The sequence below is a fragment of the Pangasianodon hypophthalmus genome, chromosome 17 (assembly GCF_027358585.1).
Source record: "Pangasianodon hypophthalmus isolate fPanHyp1 chromosome 17, fPanHyp1.pri, whole genome shotgun sequence".
NCBI classification, from domain to species: domain Eukaryota; kingdom Metazoa; phylum Chordata; class Actinopteri; order Siluriformes; family Pangasiidae; genus Pangasianodon; species Pangasianodon hypophthalmus.
In genome coordinates this window covers 17,466,181-17,488,619 of record NC_069726.1, presented here as the reverse complement: position 1 = coordinate 17,488,619, position 22,439 = coordinate 17,466,181, and the positions used below count along the sequence as shown (strand labels likewise).

Here is a 22,439-nt window from a genome sequence, read left to right as displayed (position 1 = left end):
ACAATGGTATGCTTGACAGTACCCAGGAAAATGAAATGTTTAAACGAGAATGTCTACAGATGGAAGGAATTACTACATGCAAAACTGTGTACTATGTGCTCATTCTGTGGAAACAAAGAAAAATGACTAGTTATTGCATCGTTCCTGGAAATCATATAACAGTGATTGCAGCTCATCCACTTTTTAGGTCATCCATTCCAACACACTCAGACAGACAAAGCTGCAGACATATCAAAAGTCACATGAGTGCCATTATCCACGCAGTTTGAAATTCATTTTTGCGTATGGTCAGCCACAACAGCACGGGATTGAAGTTGTCAGATTTTATTGCATTGCCTGTTCTGACACCAACTTGCTGGAAAAAGAAAAAAAGGCCCACACACTTCTTTTAATGGTGCATGGCAACAAGGCTGAGTTATGTTAAATCATACTAATATCAAGCCAAACATATAATGCTAGCCAATTAATTCCACTTTCCTGCATTCTGCTATCTTTCTGTTTAATTACTGATATTGGTATGGAAGTATGAAATTACGAGCATTTAGAGCTGACCGCATAGCATGCTGCCTTTTTTCATATCTCACTCAACCGTCTACTGTGTTGAACGGTCATAAATAATTAAGAACTTTCCATGTGCTCGTAGAATGAGTGAGGGGCTGATATTAGGTTTCTCAACAACAGCCAACAAGATTGGCATGGCTGAGTAGCCAAGACAGTTTTACTACATACTATAGAGAGGAGCTCGAGGCTGAAAAAAGATTCAAACCCTACCACATCTGTATGTATACACACAACAAAACATTGCTTTACTTGCTGTGTCTGACCGTCTTTTGAGTTGACTGAGTTTTCTAGGAAGACAGTAAAGGATTATGGACTGTTTCTCTCACTTTCTCCAGAGTGTATTTTATCCAACCATATAGTTAATCCGAGCCTCCTTCTTTTCCCATGCTCTCAAGAACACCAAGGACTGTGGGCTGCTTGAAGATCACCAAGCAGTCCAAAAGCGGTTGTGCTTCTGAAGCCAACCAGCTCTGAGGCTATATTTTAGCAGGATTTAATTTGGCAGTGATTATAATTTGCAGGATTTTTAGGGCATGCTATGGATTTGTGTATTTTTAAGGTTTTTCACATTGCAAGTGAGCATTACATCACTACTTAACACTGTGTCTACCACACCAACTTAGATGACTAACTGAATGTTGTGTACTTCTCAACCTGTGATTATCACATCTCAGGTTTCTCAAGCTATTGTGTTCTTTTGGTGCCTGTATATAGATCAGTCTCACAGGCTCTAGCATACATTTCTATTCCACAACTTTAACCCTTGATCTGCAACAATCCAGGCCAGCCAAAGCCAAAAACTTTGGCACAGTTTGGCCACAGAATGAGACAGTGTCTCTAGCCTAACTAGCAATCTAGTGGCTTGCTGGTTGCAAAGCACTGGGTGGAGGAGGATGTATGGCCTGGAAAGTTAAACCTGGTCTACACACCTGCAGGAAACAACCCAGACATAGAGTACTTGCTGCATATAGATGAATTTGAGCAAACCAAAGTCCAATGTTGCATAGAAAGGGCAGGGCCACTATCATGAACAAGCTAAATTTAGCAACAGCTGTGTTGGCCAGCTTGACTAGGTTTCAGCATATTTGAAAAGGGTGGAGGCATGGGAGCTCCATTCAGGTGGGCTCAGCTTTCTGTAGCTGCTGGGGATTGAGGCCCAGCTGCCTGTCTTCCATTAGCACATTATGTAGGAGTCAGAGAGCAGAAGTCAACAGTCTAAGACCTCAAGTCTGAAGGACGGGCTACAAAGGAAAGGATGGTGTCTTGATGCATTTGTCCTGTAGTCAGAGTCATTTGTTAAAAAATTCTTTATTAATTCAGTTATGCATTCAATAGGAAAGTGCAAATTTCATTATTAACAGTCGGTAGAGAGAAAAAAAGTTAAGATCCCGACAATGCCACAGCTATGCCTGGGAGTCCTACAGAGCAAAATTGACAGTGCTCTCTGGGTAGGAGGGATGGCATTACTTTTTCCCATGTCAATCAGAGCAACACTAATCATTAGTGGGTGTCTGTGAGCTCAAATATGCAAAAGTAGGTCAATACCGCTTTCCTCTAAACTCGTTACGCTGCCCTGTGATGCGGTAGTTGAAAAGATGCTGTAGTTGAAAAGATGCGGTAGTTGGCTTCCCATGGCTCAGAGGAAGCAGTTGGAAACTGTGGTGTGATAGGAAAGAGTTGGCTGGTGCATGGGGTGACCAAATTAGGGAGAAAATGGGGGAAATGTTTAAAAGATCATTCTAATCGTTCAGGGGAAATATACCAGTTATGCTTGTTTTAATGATTAAGACTTATTGGTCAGGATGGAGTAATAGGAGATACATTGGTTTAGACCTCCTGCCTTCACAGACCCCAGTGGTGGCTTAGTAATTCTAATTATTTATTCCTGGGGCTGTCAGAGAACCACTGCTAGGTCCTTGAGCAAGACCCTTAACCCTCAACCACTCAAGTCAATCATACATCACTTTGGATAAAAGTACCTGGCAGCTGCTAGCTTTGAGATAAGCCTTTTCACTTCAATTTCCCCAACAATCTGACCTTAAATCACATTTGAGAGGCATGCAACTGATTCAGACTCATCCTATCTAGCTCATGTTAATTTAAATCATCATTGTAGTGTCGTAGGTATTTTGACAGAATTCCTTAAGTATTAGGAGCTACTGTATAGAGCAGCTAGGAAGCCAATACCGTAACATCATCATGTGACCATTCATTTTGCACCAAGGAACATATCAGATGTCTTGCAAATGCAATTTTGTCCTATACGTAATATGGAAGTTGAAGCACTTAGTGTGCTCTTGGCCACCCAGTATCTAAAATGGTTCTAGTCTGAAAAAATAAATAAATGCAAATAATCTATTAACCAGTGATTATGCCAGGGCATAGTTTATTCATCACAAATGTCAGCAATCTCATAATTTCCACATCGCCAAACTAGAGTTCAGACTTGGGTTCCTTAACTCATTCTTAAAGCACAACGTTATCATTGCTAGTATTATTATTATGCAGTGTTTTCCATGTAGTTACTATAATAATTAGAAACATACTTTGGTAATGCAAATGATTAATAAAGATGAATTATGTCAATGCATATAATTTAGCTGAATTTGGTTTATATATTCAAATCTACACTCTGTGTCTTTACTAGATACAACGCAATACATTTTTCATATCCAAATGCAGGGTGTAGCTTGTCTACTACAATTCACATACTGCGGTCCATGATCAAGAAAACCTCAACACTATGCTCTTGCATCATTGTGCTTTCACAGTTTAATGGAAATATCTTTGCAATATGGCTTGAGTAATTTGATTTGCAGATGACAATGTGAACGTGTAAGTGATAGCTTTAATTGAATCAAAGGCTACTTCTTATCTGGACATTTTTTTGCCACCTGGGCAGAAAGAGTATTTTAGGTTTTGATATTTGATACATTTAAGTCAATAACCTGCTGGTATAACAGTGCTGATGCATTGCAGTGTGAGGTTCTTTGGACAGGCTTCCACACAATAATATAATACTAAATGGGCATTTATAAAAGCAGTCAGTAATAATAAGAGCAATGTATGATGTTGCATAACCTTATTATTAATGCTAAGAATTAAGTATTAATTAGTCATTTATTTTGGAGAAAAGCATGTGGCATGTGCAATCTTTATCCATTTACACTGATGTTACTGTGTAATGAGAGGAAACTATAGGAAACTAGAGTGGGCTTGTTGATATGCAATATACACTATAAGGCCTAAGGTCTGTGGACACCTGACCATCACACCCATGTGTGGTTCTTCCCCAAACTGTTGCTACAAAATTGGAAGCACACAATTGTATAGAATGTCTCTGTACGCTGTAGTATTTCAGTTTCTCTTCACTGGAACTAAGAAGTCCAAACTTGTTCCAGCATGTGCACAAAGCGAAGGTCCATAAAGACAATTGTTTGCCAAGGTTGGATCCACACTCCAAAGAGTGAAGGTTATTATAACAGCAACTAAATCTAGAATGGGATGTTCAACAAGCACATATGGGTGTGGTGTCCACAAACTTTTGGCCATATAGCGTATCATAACCAGCTTTGATAGAAAATGTTGCAAAAGTATCTAGATCAGGGGTGCCATGAATTCCAAAAAATTCAAGAAAGCTAGTCTCTGTTATTCCACTAGGAGCAAAATACAGCAATAAATAGAGGACCATAAACTCAGAGACTGACAAAATGTGCTACTGTTTTGTAATTCTTCATTAGCAAGCTAAACATTTGACACTATAAACAAACTAATTTAGTGGTTTCACGGCAACAGAGGTGAATACTTAAGCAATCAAAACTATCTTTATATATATATTTTTGTAATCCAAATTATGACCATTTCAGTTCCAGGTTCTAATACACCAAATTGTGAAAAGAACACATTTTTAAAAAAAAAGTTGTTGATGTGTTATTGGTCAACTTAATTGGTTACTTTTTTTACAACAGTGTTGTAAAACATTAACATTATACTAGATAAAAAAAAATTCTTTATATTATTTAAACATATATATTAGTCAGTAACTATTTCTGGCCTCAAAGAGATTTCTCTGCTGTATTTCAAAACACTTTTCGCCATTACTGTTGTAAAAAGCTGTTTGTTTGGAATGCTAAACTCATGCTGGACAGATTTGTAATTCTCTCCTAGATTTAGCACAAATGCATGCCACATGGATCTAATCAACGACATACCTTCATTTGGTGGTCAGAGTATGGACTCACTCAAGAATGAACCACTGATGCTGTATTTTGCTGTAGTTCTAATTAGCTGTAGTGTGTGTCGGTTTGAAATGGTTTCTTGCTAACTGTAAGGCTTTTTTGTATAGGCCTGGAAGTTGGATTTATTTCACTGCTAAGGATCATGGGAACATTGTTAACGCCCACATAAAAATGTTACTGACCAATAAATGGTAATATGTTGCACTCACAACTCACATCTGGTCTCTTAGCTCAGACTAAATCATTTATGATTTACTGTATACTGGAAAAGTTAACTCGGATCACTCGACTCAATTCTAATCCTATTTGAGCTGCTGCTTCTTTCCAAAATCACTCACAGTGATCAGATTTGACTTTGGTAGTTAGTGTGTAGTGTTAGTGAAGAAAGTGTCAGGTCTTTTTTTCCAACCTGAAAGGTTATTTTCTTGGATTATATGGCAGTTTATTTGTGTGGTTAATCACTACAGACATCTAACATACTTAAGCAAATATCTAAAGTACTTGTGAATATATTTAATATGCTGCATGGATTCTTGGTTCGTATATTTATGGTTCTATTTTTTGTTTAGAGAAATAGCAGAATTACTGAATCATATATCCACAACACAACCTTCTGTAGTTTTTATTGTGATCTCTTATTATGATTATTGTGGCTTTTTATTGTGGTTAAGTACTGAATTCATGTTCAGAACCAGAGACACAGAGACTTAAAAAAAACATCAAATATTTAGCTGAAAACATGTCTAAAAAAGGTATTTCTGCAGTTTCCGTTCTCAAACTGCTTTTAGTCGGAAATGTTTGTCTGCTCTATTTTTGTCCACAGAGATGAGTGCTTGTGTCTGTTTCGACAACCAGGCACCTTCACCCTGGCTGTTGCTATCTTCTACACTGATAAGACTGTGGACAGGTAGAAGTGCTACTAACTCACTGGTTCAAAGTGCAAACCTGTTACAAATATATGATGCTTGAAATAGCTAAGTAAATAGTGTGTAACCTGTGAACGGCAAATTTCACAAAGCATAATGGTCACATTATTGAATGGGGGGCTATTTGGGGCTATTTCACAAGGCAGATATGCAACACCATTTGTTTTTTTTTCCACTGCTATTTTTTGAAGTCATTTCTGGTGGTCAGCTCATTTATTGAAATCATACAAAACTTACATTTCTGTTGTGTGTCCCATGGTATAACTTGTAGTATGGTTGGACAATATTTGTCTACTCTATTTACTTAGATTGTCTTCCAAAGGCATTTTTGAAAAATCAGTGTTCAGGAAAGTAATTGATGTCATTCCTGTTGTATGTAATTAAGTTTCAGCAAAGTGTATTGAAACAGATTAGCCCCAGTGCACACAAAATCTTATGTGTGTTTCAACAAATGTAACACACCAAATGTTTCAATGATAAGCTGTGTGAATCTACAGCCTGGGCTAGAAAGAAATCAGCCCCAGCTTTTACTTTATGCCATTCTGTGTATGTTTACTTTGGACTATTAGTGATGCTCCTCTTTAAGCCATTTTTTACAGCAAATCCAAAAAAAATGGATGCCAAAGTTTGTGCCTGTATTTAATGTATTCTTTCTTCAAACTGAGGGAAGCCTTTAACCCTGTTAGTCCATTTATACCACCCAGACCTGATCATAGTCATATGCTAATTGCAAAAATTGTTACTGCAGTAATAATGTCTACACATTCAGGTCAGTTATGGTATTGTTTGCCTTTTTCAGTAGATGAGGGAGGGACAGTCATTAGAAAGGTCAGCATAGTTGTCAGTGGAGGCGTAGAAGTTAACAATGACACATCGCAAATCTCAACTCCTACTTAATGGAGTGTGTCATTGCACTATGTGTCAACTGTAGTGTGACATACTGGTGAAATGGTCAGTTTTCTAGCATGCTGGTTCCTAATAGAATTCAATCCGATTAGATGAGCTTTCCACTGAGAACTGATGTACTCCGTTTGTGGCATTTTGGCAGATTGTGACTGGCGCAGAACTGGCCTTACTAAGTCCAGACATATGCTTAGTTGTGTTAATCTGTGGATTAGACTAATGAACCTTCAACATAGCCTTATACTTTTACACTCAATGTGGAAGGTTACAGTTCAGTCATCAAGGGGAGCATCGTTTACAGGGATTGCTGCCAAGAACATTACCAAGTTGCTATAGGAAGCTACAGTGGCAGGACAAGATTTACACCGGAATAACACTGGCCTCAGTCGGGTTGTTATCCTTGGTAGGTTTGGCTGGTGAGGTTTTCAAACCACAGATCTTAAGCAATCTTCCTCAGACATTCTTGTATTTCTAAAAAGTGACTCTGGTGTTGCCAGCACAAAAAGAAGTGTTGCTGCATTACTGCAAAGCAGATGTTTTCAATCTTATCCCAGAAACACCAGAAACAAGATGCTCTTTGTTTAGTCATTATCCACTCACCAGGCCCTACTAATATGTCTTTACTGTGAATATTACCTGCTGTCTTGCACAGCCTATTTTACCCAATTCGTTGCAGATGCAGAATTCGGTCTGGAAATTAGGCATGGCTAACTCTCCAATGACCTCATATTCTAGGACTATATTTCATGACATGCTGGTCATACCACCAAAGTCCATGATGAAGAATGCATCTTGCATGCTGGTGTACAGTGTTGCTCCTGGCTCGGTCAGTATTTTAAGCCAATCTTCAGTATGTGTCAGCGTGCTTGGCGAGAAATAGATCCTCCAGCGGTGTTAGGTTGGGTGTGGAGGCCACTGCCATTCCGCAGTGAAATTTCACCAGCCACGTGGTGAAGAATGAACTGTTAAGCTAATTATAGCCTCTTGGTCAGAGGAAAACCATGAGAGGTAGGTCATGAATACTAATAGATGTTTGTTGTTGTGCTGTGCTGTAACCACTTGGGGTCCGTGATCCATTATACTGGGTTTAACCAAATATTTATTATTTAGGCTTAGTCAGAAAACAATGTGAATGAGTATGTGAATGTGTGTGCATGGTTTTTTGCAACAAACTGGCATCCCATCCAGGGTATATTCCCACCTCGGGGCCAGAGTTCCCAGGATAGGCTCCGGATCCACCATGACCCTGACCAGGATAAAGTGGTTAGTGTAGAAGAATCCGTGAATGAAAGAACATAGTGAAACCATGAAACATCAGGTTTTACCCTAGCAATCAATGACCTTGGCAATGTACCAAGTAAAATAAGTGAATATTTTTCAAATTTTATCTGCATCTGTGTGTGTGTTTAACATCTGCACTCCTGACAGTCTTGGAGAAAAAGCTGAAACACTTCCATGCGTTTTTCCAACTCTGAAAAGGTTTAACATCAAGGAGTCAAAGTTTATACAGTTGCTGCCAAACTGGTAATCATCAGTTGGAGTGTATAACCTGAGGATTAAACAGAGCTCGCATGTGTCTGCTAGGACAAGGACAGACTTTGCATCGGGCCAAGAACGTGTGAGCGATTAATCAATCTAGAGACAGATCTAGTTCCCCTTTAATGCTACAGCTACTCTGTAGAATCAACAGTGCATGTTTGTAGATGAGTGTGTGGATATGTGACCAGTCCATGATGTTTGTTCAGGGGTAAATAATTACCAAGAGCAGTCGATCTAAAATAATGAAGGTCCTTCCATGTCCTTTCTCATGTGACATCATCAACTGAACAATGGCCTACATAAAAAAAGACGTTTTTCAGACCACATTTGCTTTTCACTGACATCTGGAATCCATATTAGTTCACATTCGTGAGAATACCCAAGGGAGCACAAACTCCAGCACTGGAATGCAGCCGTGAATCGGTGTCAGCACAGCCGTATCCATTTGTTCAGATGGTAGAGTATGAGAATAGCCTACATATGGGGCAACATGCTCCTTTGCTGGACCTTTTTTGGAATTTGAAGAGAGGAAGTGAATCATGTGTGGTGTTTACTGTGGAAAAAAACTACATCTGTTGGACATTTGAACCAGTCAACATCACAGCCCCCACAACTTCCTTTGTACACTCCATGCATCTTGTGTTTATAAAAGATTATTAGTGTTGCTGAATTGGTATTACGCAAAGCACCACATTGTGTTGGGGTGTGGAATTTTAGGAGCTTGTGTTGTATTTTGTTATTGTGTAATTTAAAAGTGTAGGTGTCTACATACTTTACTGTGAGCAAAAAAACTACACTGTGCTTCCAAGAAATTTAACAAGAAAAGTAATAAAACTTGATGAAATATGGGTAGTGCTCTTCCAAACTCAAGAAATTTATTACTGGTGAAGGGGATGAACATATTGTTATCTTCCGTACTGCGGTACAACAAATGTTAAGTTCTTTTATCATCTATATCTAAACAGCGAAGTAAGGCAATGTCCTTAATATACAGTCTACCTCATCGCTTGAAAGTGATGTCATGACAATCCTTGGGAATGCTGACTCTAACTGATCATCTCTGGCCACTGTAGTTTCTGGGGGCATGGCTTTGTGTGCATTGGCAGGAATGTGAGTTGGGTTCAAGGATTAAAAGATGCTTCCAATATTGTGGAACCTCCCCTACTTAATGCATAGTGACCTGACAAATCTTGACTATTGTACCTTTAAGCTATGAGGTCACATTTTTCTTACAATTATACATTAATTATTTTCTGAATGGTAATTATAAAAGTGATTTATGAATGACACCCCTTAGTGCTGTGACACGACACTGACTTCCTGCTCATTTTTGTTTGTTGACGTGAATTCAGTCACATTCCCACAGGAACATTAACTTTTCACATCTTAGCTTATCAAATGAAAAAAATGAGTTGAAAAGGGAAATATTTGGTTTTTGAGCCCAAAGGTCCCATCTAAATCTGCCATCTTTTTTGCTCATTGGAGGGTTGAAAGGAACTGTGGGAAAAACTGCTTATATGGAAACACATGAGTCTGAGAAGGCAGGATATAGTGAGTGTATAGAGCCTCTCCAAGGGGTTATTAGACCCTTGAGGATCCTTCTGAGATCCTCAATCTGTCAGATATGGCTGCATGTATAATGGATGTGCTGTTTGTTTGATTTCAGTAAATATACAGCATTATTATCTTTATATTAGGATATAATAAACTAAGGAAGTAACTGAATATGCATATATTATTCATACTGAACAGATATTTTATTCTGAACAGATACAAATACAGATATGAATAGGAGGTGCACTACCACACACTGCACGGGACAGCATCTCTTCATAATGATTTCTTCATCATTATTGAATGATAATATTTAGAAAATCATACAGGCATTATAATGAAATGCTGCTTAATGGACCCCATTTTGACTAGCAGCAGCAATGCGTCCCAGCTTCATAGTACATTCTGATAGTGCATCAGTAAATGTTTTAGTTAAAAATTAAAAGTTCATTAGCTGAAAATAGTTCTGCAAATTGCTATTTGTAATTAGATTTTGTAAATGAAAATTGACTTCTTTTCCAAGTACACATTCAATTTAAAAAAATAAATAAATAAATAAATATAATATAATCTTCCAGTACAGAATATGCCCACTTTCAGTTCAAATCCACATCCAGACACAGATATAAACTTTGGAGCACTAAACAAATACAGACAGGACAAGTAAGCCCACATCATAGTATATGAAATTAGATAGACATAACCTAAATATCTGCTCTGAATCACTGAAATTCATAGCATCTTTCTTTTTTTTTTTTTTTTTAGGAGAAACGAAAAAGACAAACAGAGATTGAGGATAAAAGAAGACAGTTAGATGATCTTGTTCTGCAACTTCAACATCTTAAGGTAAGAAATTCTTCTAAAAGTCTAAAGAAAGTCTTCTAAAAGTGTTACATTCAGGTTTTTTGAGCATTTGGCCAGACTTGGCTAAGAAATTAACTGACAAGCCTGTGTAATATGTTACAAGTATGAAGAAAAGTGTGACGTAGTTGGAAAAATAATAATGTAAATCTAAAAAGTTGACTGTTAAAGTTACCTGTTTCCTTTAAAAAAATTATATTTTGGTAACCTTGTCATTGTGTTAACAGTTTGATCCTTGTGGGATTATTTTAGATCTTTGAGATTTCTTTTTTATGTCCTGGTGGTTTGTTTATAAAATAAGATGGCGAGGATATGGCAGATTTCCCACTCTAAACGGCTAACTGTGATCTGCAAACCTTTCTTTTAGGAATGTTTAATGCATTATCAGATAGACAGCGGTTCGCCTCAATTACACAGAATAGCTCTGTGGTGTAATTGCCTGCATTATATGCTAGTTTGAATTCACAAAAAACAAATGGTCCAAGTTTAGTTTGACTCTCTAAAGAGGTTTTGTTCTTGAGCTCTCTTGAGAAAAGACAACTTTAGGGCAATGAGGCACTGGTTTTGAGAGGCTGGGAAACATCTGATAAAAGAAATTATGCCTGGAGGACATTTCTGAGGACATAAGCACATTGGGCTGAGACAGGGCTGAGACAGAGCATAAACAGTTAAGGTTTTCTAAGACTACTTTCACACCATGTGTTTTTCTCAACTGCCAGTGCATATTTTACATGTAATTCAACAGGAAGTATCGCAAAGTGGGAGGACTGCAGTCAATGTTTGAACATCAGCAAAGATTCCAGAGTTGAAAAAAAGCACTGAGTGACATCAAGCACTTTTTTTACTCTCTAACAAATCAGGTCACAAGTTTGAGGGCGGGAAAAACAAACACGTTAAAAGATAAAAGATTGGTTAAAAGATTTGTCTTTTTTTTTTTTTGAGCCAGCATACGGAGATTTACGACACATTAAATTTAAAATATTTCATTGCCAATATTCCAATGTGGGAATGTAACTAAAAAACAACAACTTGGCTATTTCTGGGACACTGCTACATGATTTCATGTAGCAATTGATGTGCCTAGATTTAAAGCACACTAACAATACATTAGTGACCAGAAGCTAGCATGCAACTGCTAGCAGCTTTTTGACATCTAGCCTAGTACTCACACCAATTACCACATTATGAAAATTAACATGTAAAAGTAATTGAATTCACTTAGAGTGTTTATACGGAGACAGATGGCGTGTGAAGGCTGGGTAAAGTAAATGAGGGAGTAGTTTGGGCTGGAAAAGAAGGACAGATCCAGGAAGTGGAATGTTTCTTTTTTTTTAGCAGTGGGTGTTTATGGAGTCTGAACCAAGTTTTCACTGGAAAGTTGCAAAAAGGAAATTTCACCCAGTAACGCATTTGAAAGCACGGGGTTGTTTTTTTTTTAGATATTTCCATTGAAAATGTGGAAATTGATACCCAATTTTACTTTTGCATGGAATATATTCAATTTTTAAACAAGACAATAATGAACTTCAAGCTGTGCTTCATAACAAGCTATTTTCTCCCAGCAGTAAAATATATGAACACAAGGGTATGGTCAAAATATTTACTTGATGCTTCTTGGGGGCTTGTTGTACCTAGCACTTTGAAATAGCAGAGAAGAGCAAACCTCAGACATTTTTACACTTTATAGAAAATTCTCCATGATGCTCACCACTTCAGAGTTACAGTGTTTCCCACAGATCTGAGATCAACTTGGGGATGATCTAGCACAAAGAGTGCAAATCAGAGGTGGAGCTTTCTGATATTAGATACATACTTAACCATGTGTAGTTGAAATTCTAAATATAAACATGCATTTCTGTAAAAAAAAAAAATAATAATAATAATAATAATGGTTTTCATGCAAAATTGCTGTTAAAGTTACCTTACCTAACTGTTTTGTAATGCATTTTTATAATCATCTGATGGTCAGTACATATACTCGCACATTATAACAAATTGTAAACAATAATAAACCACCTCTTATTAAAAAATACAAGTCTTGTGTGATTATTTAATGGGATACTGGGAAAGTATACTTGGGTCTTCAGCAGTTTACTTTGGCGGTGCGCCCAAGTATAACCTATGTGTGGGAAACTGTCTTATGACGCTCTGTGCAATAAATGCAGCTTTAAATACTGGCATACCCTAAGCACAAAGCATTATGATGTTGGCTTTCACTTCTATGCTGATGATACACAGTTACATTTCTCAGTTCACTGCAAATCAGCAGAACAGCTACGTAAAATGGAAGACTGTGTAAAAGACCTACAATTATACTGTAATATTATTGTATAAGAATATTACAATAATATTATGCAATATAATATACAATATACAATACTTTTAGCATTTACATTTATATTATCATTTGTTAGGTATGAAATAGCACCACAGTCGAAACCAAACATGCTTTCTTGAACTTTACACAGCATGTATTCATTTCAGCAAACCTTTCAAGCTGCTTCATGGGTCAAACCATGCACCAGGGTCTTCTTACACAGCAAGCAGGCAGCCCTGAAATCTCAGAAGTTGTGCTCTGGTTGCTGCTGCATACCTTCAACAGGTTGTGAAATGGTCAGGAGCATTCCTGTGTTCCCAGGGCTGACCGTCAACGTGAGGCCTGCTGACTGGAAGTGAGGGGCCTTATGAGGTTTCACAACTCCAGCAAAAACTGACCACAAAAACCCTGCCAATGTCACCTCACCAGAGGACCTGCTACAACATCTATTATCTGTAGCAGGCTGGTTTGCATGGTGTTTCCACCAGAGAGTCACATACACATCTGTGTATAAAATGTCCACTGCTGAAAGGAGGGGTTTCTGTGATAGGTCAGGGACCACAAGAATGATTATGTAGGTTAGAACTTAGACCCTCTGGGAACTTAATATATTTCCATTAAAGCGAATAGTTTTGTGCAAAAAAAATTTTTTGGTCCAATATACCAACCTGAGCAAATGGTGTTGTGTATTTTCTAGTCCAAAGCCATGAGGGAGAGGTGGCTTCTACAAGGTACTCCAACGGGGCATGATGAGGAAGACGAGGGACTCAGGAAACAAGTTGAGCAGGATGAGCTACATGCCAAGAAACTAGAAGACTCCATTCAGAGGTATACATACAGTATGTTTATACTCATACAGTATAGTATCTGTTCCACTCCTTATAGTTAGGCCATTTTTATAGAAGCCTCATAATTTTGGACTCTCACCAATGCTGCTATAGTTAGAGCTGTTTTTAACTGCATATGTGTTTATAACAAGATTTTCTGGAACTCTTTGCCAAAGTAGGTACATTTTGGGCCTACACAGCTCATTTCCTTTAATAGCATCCATTTCTTGAACGCTCGCTAACATAGGAGTTACTGTACCATACACATCCACTGGTCAGAGCTGGGATCTGGTTTTCTGGTTAACTTGGCTTCTAATTAAGAAAACCTCAAAGGGGCGTTGGATTCCACGTCATATGGTAAATAATAACGTCATTGCATTAACGTCTGGGTTGCCCAACTTGTGATTGCAGGGTTCCTTCCTATTGATTCTCTGAAGTCCAAACAGATGGTGTTTTCCTTGTTTGTCCTTATAAATAATAAAAACAGAGGTTAGTATATGTAGCTGTCAGCCTCCAGATCTATGACTAATGCTACGTCTTTTATGTCAGTGAAATTTTCATGGTTTCAAGGGCATGTGTCTTTTAGTTGGTCTCTCTAATGCTAGTGTCAAGTTGAGTCCAAGAACCAAAATAAATGCAGAGACATGACTTCATACAGTAGCAAGAGCTTTACTAAATAAATCTCAATGAAGTGATAGTAAGAGTAGATAAGTATAACTCAGGTTTAGGGTTTAAAAATGAACATGTCATCATCACGTCTTGCTTTAGTAGCAAGATAATTCGGTAGCATTTTCCACGAAGGCATATCTATAATAACCTGTGAATATAACATTCATAGCATGTTATAAGGCATTAGACACAATATTGTACTTATTCATGAAAATGCATTACAGTTTATAGCAATGCTTATAATGCATTTATAAATTGTTAACAGAATGCATTCTAAGTAGTGTTTATAGCACATTATATCACCAATACTAAAGAAATCCAGCCGCAGTTTGTTTAGAGCATTATGTTTAGTCATACAACCCTGACACCTGCCAGATTTTTTTTCTGAAACAACAAATTTTATATACTTTTCATTACTGAATATAGATTATTGAGGAACATATTGTTTTATAACCTAAGTAGAATATCTTATAAGCTGTATTTGTGAGCTCTGTGTAAAGTGAAACTTATTTTAAATAAAAAAATAATTATTAAATCAACAAAATTTCCAATGTTTTATCAAGCCCAAAACTACACTGTAGTTACATATAGATTTACAGCACTAAATTTCCCCCCCCAGAAGAAGTTTCAGTAGTTTTAAGGCATGATAATCTGGCTGGTATAATTTATGTAACGGGGACAGAACTTTACACACTATACAAAGTCCTTATTACTGGTGCTATAATGTGTTATGAACACTACTTATAATGCATTATGTTAACAATTCATAATGTAAAATAAAGACAGCTAGAAAGTGTAATGAATTCCAGTGTGACTAGTTTTTCTTTTTCTGTTTTGTTGGAGATCAAATGTACCCACTCATGCAAATATGCCAATGAAATACCTTCCTACGTCTGCTTATTAAAAGCACATTCTTCTTGTCTGTTCAGTGGTGATGAAGTACACTTAGCTAAAACCCAAATCAGCAGGACTGTGAGCAGTCAAACAACACAGAAGCTGTTTGGTTGTCAAAAGCAGCTAAAATGGCCTAATTGGAGCTCATTATGTTTGCATGTGTTTTCATTTATGTGTGTTTGACTTGGGGAGACCTTGAGGCTCCGTGGCCTCACAAGCAATGATTAAACACGGCTTAACGGTGTGTAAGGATGATGTGTGACGAGCCACAGAAGCCAGTCCAGCCATGGGAATAGCATCTTGTTGCAGATTTTTGGTTTCTCTGCTCTGTATTGAAATGTGTTCCAATATTGTGTAGATTTGCGAGAAGCACTTTCACCTGGTTTTGTGGAATGCGTTAAAACAAGCGTTGAGTTATTGTTTTCCATTTTGGCAACCTATCCTGTTTATGTAAGTGATTTTACAATGAGGATATGTCTGACGGCAAGTCTTAATCATTACAGCATATGTGAAATCCATTGGCATTGTGTGGTAATGATAAATGTTATAAGATTAAAAAGGTTATGACATGGCATGACCTCATTGCTGGATGACTGGCCATTTAGCGATATGTGTGGGAAGTGATGAAGTTGTTTCAAAGTTAAGATTATTTTCATTTGTTGGGTGGGATTTCCTTTCATCTTTTCACTAATAACGCAATTTTTTACACACCCTACCATAACAGTTTGAGCAACTAGGTCCAGCAATTCCAAAAGATTTTCAATACCTTGATGAAGGCACTATTTTAAACACATTTTAAAATTTAAATGAAAAACCTGGTCTTAATACTATTACCAAATACACTTTAATCTTTCAGTAAAGTTTTATTGAATGGCTATGTTCACAGAGCTATATAACAGCTATGTAAGCCCTGAATCATAACTGATATAAACCTACAAAAACAGTTATAAATCTTTTTTCAACATTTGTCATAAAGACTTTTTGTTGGCACAAAGTTGTGTTAGGACACTTAATGAACACATTATAAAGTTACGAAGGATCAAGTAGGTGTCGTGTAGCTCTGTGAACAAGCTCATGTTGTAAGGGTTTATCAGAATGACATCTAAATAGCATTTAAATCCATTATCTGAAAAATGACTCCATAGTACCAAACCATTTAGTCTTATTTTCCATCCTTCTAGTATGTAATCCATGCTACCACCTTCTATTTTGGAAAACAAAAGCACTGTCACGTGGTGGTCACTTTAAAAAGCAAACATCCTTGGGCTCCAGGCTCTATAAAAGGAGAATTTTCAGAATGCCGTCTAGCTGCGCTTACAGAGGGTCTTTGGATGTGACCTGAAAGGTGACTGTTTCTGAGCTGAAAGGGGAAAGTGTATGCTCAATTCATGAGCACTAAAAGAAGAGAAAAGCTCTGGCATGACACAGAGGAAATGACTGCTAGGGTTTGTCCCCAAAATAAAAGAGTACAATAAGACAGTTTTCACCACCAATAAATACACTGGGTGGAACAGTGGAAATTGTTCCTAAATTGCCTTGCTATTTTATTTTATAACAGAAAGCTGTTCTACAGAGATCTGTAGATTAAAGAAAGTGTTTGTGTTGCAGTGGTTTCATGCAAATGTTTTCATCCACAATATAAAATAAGAAAAGTGGGTAAAATGAGCCTCATTTCAGCTTCATTTCCCTCATTCATTCAAAATAAGTGAGGGATGTGCTAAGGATAGAGGCGTTTTAAGGTTAAAGTGCCATTGCAGTTGTTTTCAGTTTTAGTTATGGACTTCATCCATAACTAATTGGTAGAAAAATTTAGAATGTACCTCATAGTATGATTCACATCCAAGGCTGGACAAATCATAAATCCAAATCCATTAGCTAGACCACAGGGTGAGTAACAGCTCTAATGTGTTTCTCAGTCCAATGATTTAGTTGCCTGGATACTTTACTGAATAGTAGCTAAAGTAATGTAATAAGGTATGGTGTGCTAGTTAAGTGCCTTATTACAGACTAAGGGAAACAAACAAGTATATGATTATCATTACTTTTAAACATATGAAAAGTTTTGTTTCGCAAACATCAACAAGGTGTAGTTTTTTTTTTCTTTTTCTCGATATTAAACTCCTTTTAGCATTCTAGCTCTCTAAAAGAAGTCTTTTCAGACTGGCACACCGCTTTATGGGATTCTACATAGTAGCTATATGGAACCTTTTCCTCTAAGAGTGTATTATAGAACTAATAAAAAACAGAAGCAATAAGCATGGCATCGAGGTAGTATTTTTAAGCCTTGTTTTTTACCACACTGTTCATGAAATGAGGATTCCATTCACTGTGTGGGAAAAAACTATCGTGTTTATATTTAATACACACTGTCTGTGTATACCGCTGTGAGACCTGATTCCCTAATATGGTGAAGTAGCATGTTTAATGTCACCTGTTTCGCTGAAGTGAGAGTCACTGGTGGGCTGTTTAAAAACACATTATATAATTATAGTCGTAGTGAAGACAAACACTGTCAGCTATTTCTGTTTGAGTTGTTGTGTTATGCAGCTCCTGGATTGTAGTGAACGGTCACTGTAGTTTTAATGTATTAAACTAAATGTTGTTTTTGTTTTAAATTCCTCCTCTCCAATTATCTCTTTCAAATGGCCATCTCATGTGCTAACAGGCATTGTGTGCCTTCTCTAGTACTGACAATTATTTTAGAATTTCTGTAGTGATTGCTTCTGGTTGTTGTTACTGAAATCCCTGAATATTATCCCTAGAGCCATTTAGATCTAGGCTCTGGATAATTGAATAGGAAATGCACTGACCCATGTTATGTCGTGGGAAGAGAGGCTGACTCTGCTACTTGTGTCCCTGCGGTTAATGCTCTGTGGGTGAAGCACATAGTAGTCACACATCTGCTGATCCAAAACGTTCAATTTTGCCCTGGAGTTGGAGTGAACCACACTAATCTAGACGAAGTGACTCGTCTCTCCATAAAGTCCAGATGATGACATAATGTGGATGAGGCCATTCCCAGTGACTGCTCCCACTAATCAGAGACAGCTGGGACTCATGCTGCCAGCAGACAGGAAGTGGGAACAACGGAACAGGAAGTCAGGAGTGGTCATGGAGCACCCTATGTGAGCCTGGCAAAAGGTGGCCTCATGCCCTTTACATGCACCATGGAAAATGAGAGAGCTGTTCGCATCAAAGACTTAGAAACACCCACTCTAGGATGTGAGCTCAGTGGCACATGAAGTATACAGGGTCACTCACTAGCAGCTCAGAGGAGCCTTTCTTTTAGAGCATAGGTATATCGTGCTTTTCAGAACGAGCTCCCGTTGGAGGAAAAAGAACACTGAAACCAGGAAATACTGCTTTAGCAGTTATTAAAGAAAATATCTGAGCCCTAAACAATCCCAACATTTTTAGTGGGTACACAGTGTTAACACTCTTAAAGAGGAACTGAAAGAGGCACTGTATGCCATTTACAGCCAGGCAAGCAGAGACACAGACTGTTTCACCTTTATTAGTTTCAGGTTTACAGCTCTCTTTGTAATAACTGTTTGTGGCCCTGAGCATCCAGTGACGTGGAACAGGCCAATATATTAGTTAAAGACGTCCATTTTGTTCCAGACCTAGGCATTACGCATGACGGATCTATCAGCCATGTTAGAAAAATTGGGGCTAAGACATTCACATTGTGCAACAGGGCTTATATTGGGGTGTATTTCCTCCTCATGCCCAGTGTTCTCGGGCTCTGAATCCACCATGACCGTGACCAGAATAAATAAAACAGTTACTGAAGACTGAATGAATGCTAATACTGGGATTTAGGAGGTGGAAGAGATATTTTTTGGTGCCAACAATGTGGGAACAGCACCATTTAATTTATATAATACATAGAGTTTTTAACATTGATCATTGAATATCAAGTTCTACACGCCTGGGCAAAAATAATGGGCCAAGCCCAAAGTGGCAAACTATTAAGATTTTAATGGTCTTAACAACAAATCATTGGTCAGGAAATTAGCAAGACTTAAACAAATAGATAAAGTAGCTTAGTATGGGACAGCTTTTCCCTTTGATGTTTAAGCCTTGTGGGTAAACTTGCGGACAGCTTTTTATAGAAAGAAGAGTCAGTGTTGTTCCAGTCAATGTTGATGGCTTCAAATAGTTGATGAGTAGTTGAAAAATGTTTCCTGGTTAGTTTGTGTTTAATGTGAGACCAAATATTCTCTATAGGGTTCAAATCTAGACTCTGACCAGGCCAAAACATGAGCCTGATGGACTTGTTCTCAAGCCACATTTTGGTGGTCTTTGCAGTGTGGGCAGGAGCATTGTCTTGTTGAAAAATAACATCTGATTGTTCCTCTTTAGAAAACAAGTTTTCAATTGTGGGAAGCAATATTCTCCTGTATTCCATAGCATTAGTTGACTTTTCACTCACCAGTACCAGCAGCTGCAGAGGCTTCCCACACCACTACACCTCTTCCTCCATGCTTAACCGTGGTAGAGATGCATTCACTATTGTATTTCTCAACAGATCTTTGAAGACACCTCTGTGGAGCATCACCATGCAACTCAAATCGTGATTCGTCACTCCACACACCTCTGAACCACTATGAATCAAACGTTCCATATTCTGCCAAAAACTTCATTCTGTCTTTGATGTTTTTCTGTGATAGCCTTTGTAACACATCTTCTAAACATAAAACCTGCATTAGATAACCATTAGATAGCCATTTTGGGCTTGGGCCATTTTTTTTGCCCAGGAGTGTATATATCTGCCTTTGTCATTAAGGGATGAATTAACTACAATAGGGTGGCCAGATTTTTTTAATATTTCAGCATGTCTTCAGATTTGCCATCAAAACTATAACAAAAAAATCTCCTGTTTCTTTCCTTGCAAAAAATGCAGTAAAGCAAGTTCCTAGACTGAAGGGATGCAATTTGCATCAAGTTTGAAGTGAAAATGAAAGCATTTTTCCATACCACTATGTGAAATCCCATTATTATCACCATTATGGCATGTTCTAATTTCCATTTTCATCACATTATAGTAACAGATTTTTGTTCCACTTGTTGCTCACATAAACATAAATTTGGCTTCCCACCCTGCCAATTTAACCCATCTAATTAATTATGTGCCAAAATACTTTTATAAATTTTTCCCAATTCAAAAGTAATTGTTATGATATCCCAGTTTAAATAGTAAAAGAATTGTTATATACTGTTCTTATATTATTTTATAGTAATAGTATGTTATAATCAACCAGATAGCACTTATTATAACATATGCTTTATTTATTGTTTCTGAATTGATTTTGCTAGTTGGGTTTCTCTGTTTCTATCCCGAAAGCTGCTTGTCAATGTTGATGTATTAGCACCAGTTCACCACTTGAGGGCGCAAGAGAGTTACTGCTCTTTCAGTGCTGCATTCAAAACAGCTCAGCTCTACATTTGCAAATCTCCTCTCCTCCTGCTTCATACTACCCAAGACATCACAATGTTCAATAATGCAATGAACATGTAGCATTTATTTAATGCAATTTCAACTAAAATGTCTAAAGCAAAGGTTAAAAAAAGCCTTACTTTGCAGAGGGAGAAAAAATAGCTTACCAGGGTGAGTCATTTCCTTCTGGGACATCTGACCAAACCCACTATTGAATTAGCCAAAGTATTCATTCACAAACAAGATGCATTGTGTATGATGTCATTCCAAAATCAAACAAATATATGAGCTATGAAGTTACGAAAGAACAGCCTTAGGACAATGTGTTTTTCCAAAATATGAAACAACTGAACATTTATAGCCCAATTTATCCATTGTGTGTTCAACAACCAATGACTTAAAGACATCATTAGGTGCATAAAAAGGTTTCTTCATACTTTTATTGTTTATAAAGAGGCATTAATCGTCAATACAGTAATTGTATTTTGGCATGTTTCTTAGCTGTGTTTCTTCAAGATTTATTGAGCATGCAACTACAGGTGATGCAAATATAAATGCCCTAAAATCTCCTCGTTATAGCATTTATTCTGAGTGTGTGTGTGTGTGTGTGAGAGAGAGAGAGAGAGAGAGAGATCTGTTGCCCCCAAATATGTGAGAGGAAGCAGCTGGAAGCATGTGCACTACAGTGTGTTACTGTTCGCACATCCAGTTCCTATCTGAAGTTTTCATGATAATGTACTGCATCATGTTGAGAGGCTGGAAATAAGGCCTCCTCGATGGGTGTGTGTGTGTGTGTGTGTGTGTGTGTGTGTGAGAGAGAGAGAGAGAGAGAGAGAGAGCGAGAGATGGAAAGAGTATGTGTCCATGGCCATTTTAGGAATCTAAATCTAAATGCAAAGTCAAGTAGCTCAGACAATGCAGTATTTTGAACCACGGTAATCATTTATCTGTATTCTTAGACAGTGAGTGCCTTTTTTTTTGGAGAATGATTGTTAGGAATCGTGGGAAGGCTCCTCTGCCTTTGTTATTGTAAAGCACGTAAGCTCAGTGATGCTAACAATAGCAGGAAATTCACTAGGGTGGAGGCAGTATGGGTTCCTCGGCTGTTGCCTTCCTCATTGGCTGCCAGCATTCAGAATGAGGGAGTCGCTGGTCCACTGGGAAAAAGGAAGAATTTGTGTGTGTGTGTGTTTTATGGATCTCATTCTTGTTTGCACTCAGTGACTGTCTGTATGACCTGTCGGGCAATGTAGCAACCCATTGTAGCATGTTTCATTGATAAAATCAGTGATTTAGCCTAATTCTGCTGACTGTAGTTTACTAGCTCTTCAAACTTTATATAAGCTGCTATTTATATATGTTTGTCTGTTCTGATTAATACATTTATGTATATAGTATGTACAGTTAGTAAGTGCTTTCTCTCATATAAAAAAAAATGTAGATGAATTTGAACAAGTGAGGGAGAATTTGAATTTTATATGAATGCTCTTATATCACAAGGAAAGGTACTACTACTACTACTACTGCTGCTGCTGCTGCTACTACTACTTATTTTTCAAATTTTCAGTACAATTGAAAGAAGATGTATTCCAAGCAACTGAGGGCTAAGGGCCTTGCTCAAGAGCCCAACACTGTTTTGTTTTGTTTTTTGTTTTGTTTTCAAATCCAGTCATTGGGTTTGAACTCACAATCTTCTGATCACTTCCCAGC

At 37.6% G+C, this 22,439-nt stretch overlaps 1 protein-coding gene across 5 annotated transcripts in view; it reads left to right on the top strand.

Moving 5' to 3' along the window:
- palm2akap2 (PALM2 and AKAP2 fusion) overlaps positions 1–22,439 on the top strand; it is an 84,930-nt gene that overhangs the window by 9,915 nt on the left and 52,576 nt on the right. For all 5 annotated transcript variants that reach the window (XM_026942714.3, XM_026942716.3, XM_026942715.3 and 2 more), the window contains exons 3-4: positions 10,487–10,567; positions 13,597–13,727. In XM_026942714.3, the coding sequence (XP_026798515.1) occupies positions 10,487–10,567; positions 13,597–13,727 (212 nt within the window). The remainder of the gene's footprint in view (positions 1–10,486; positions 10,568–13,596; positions 13,728–22,439) is intronic.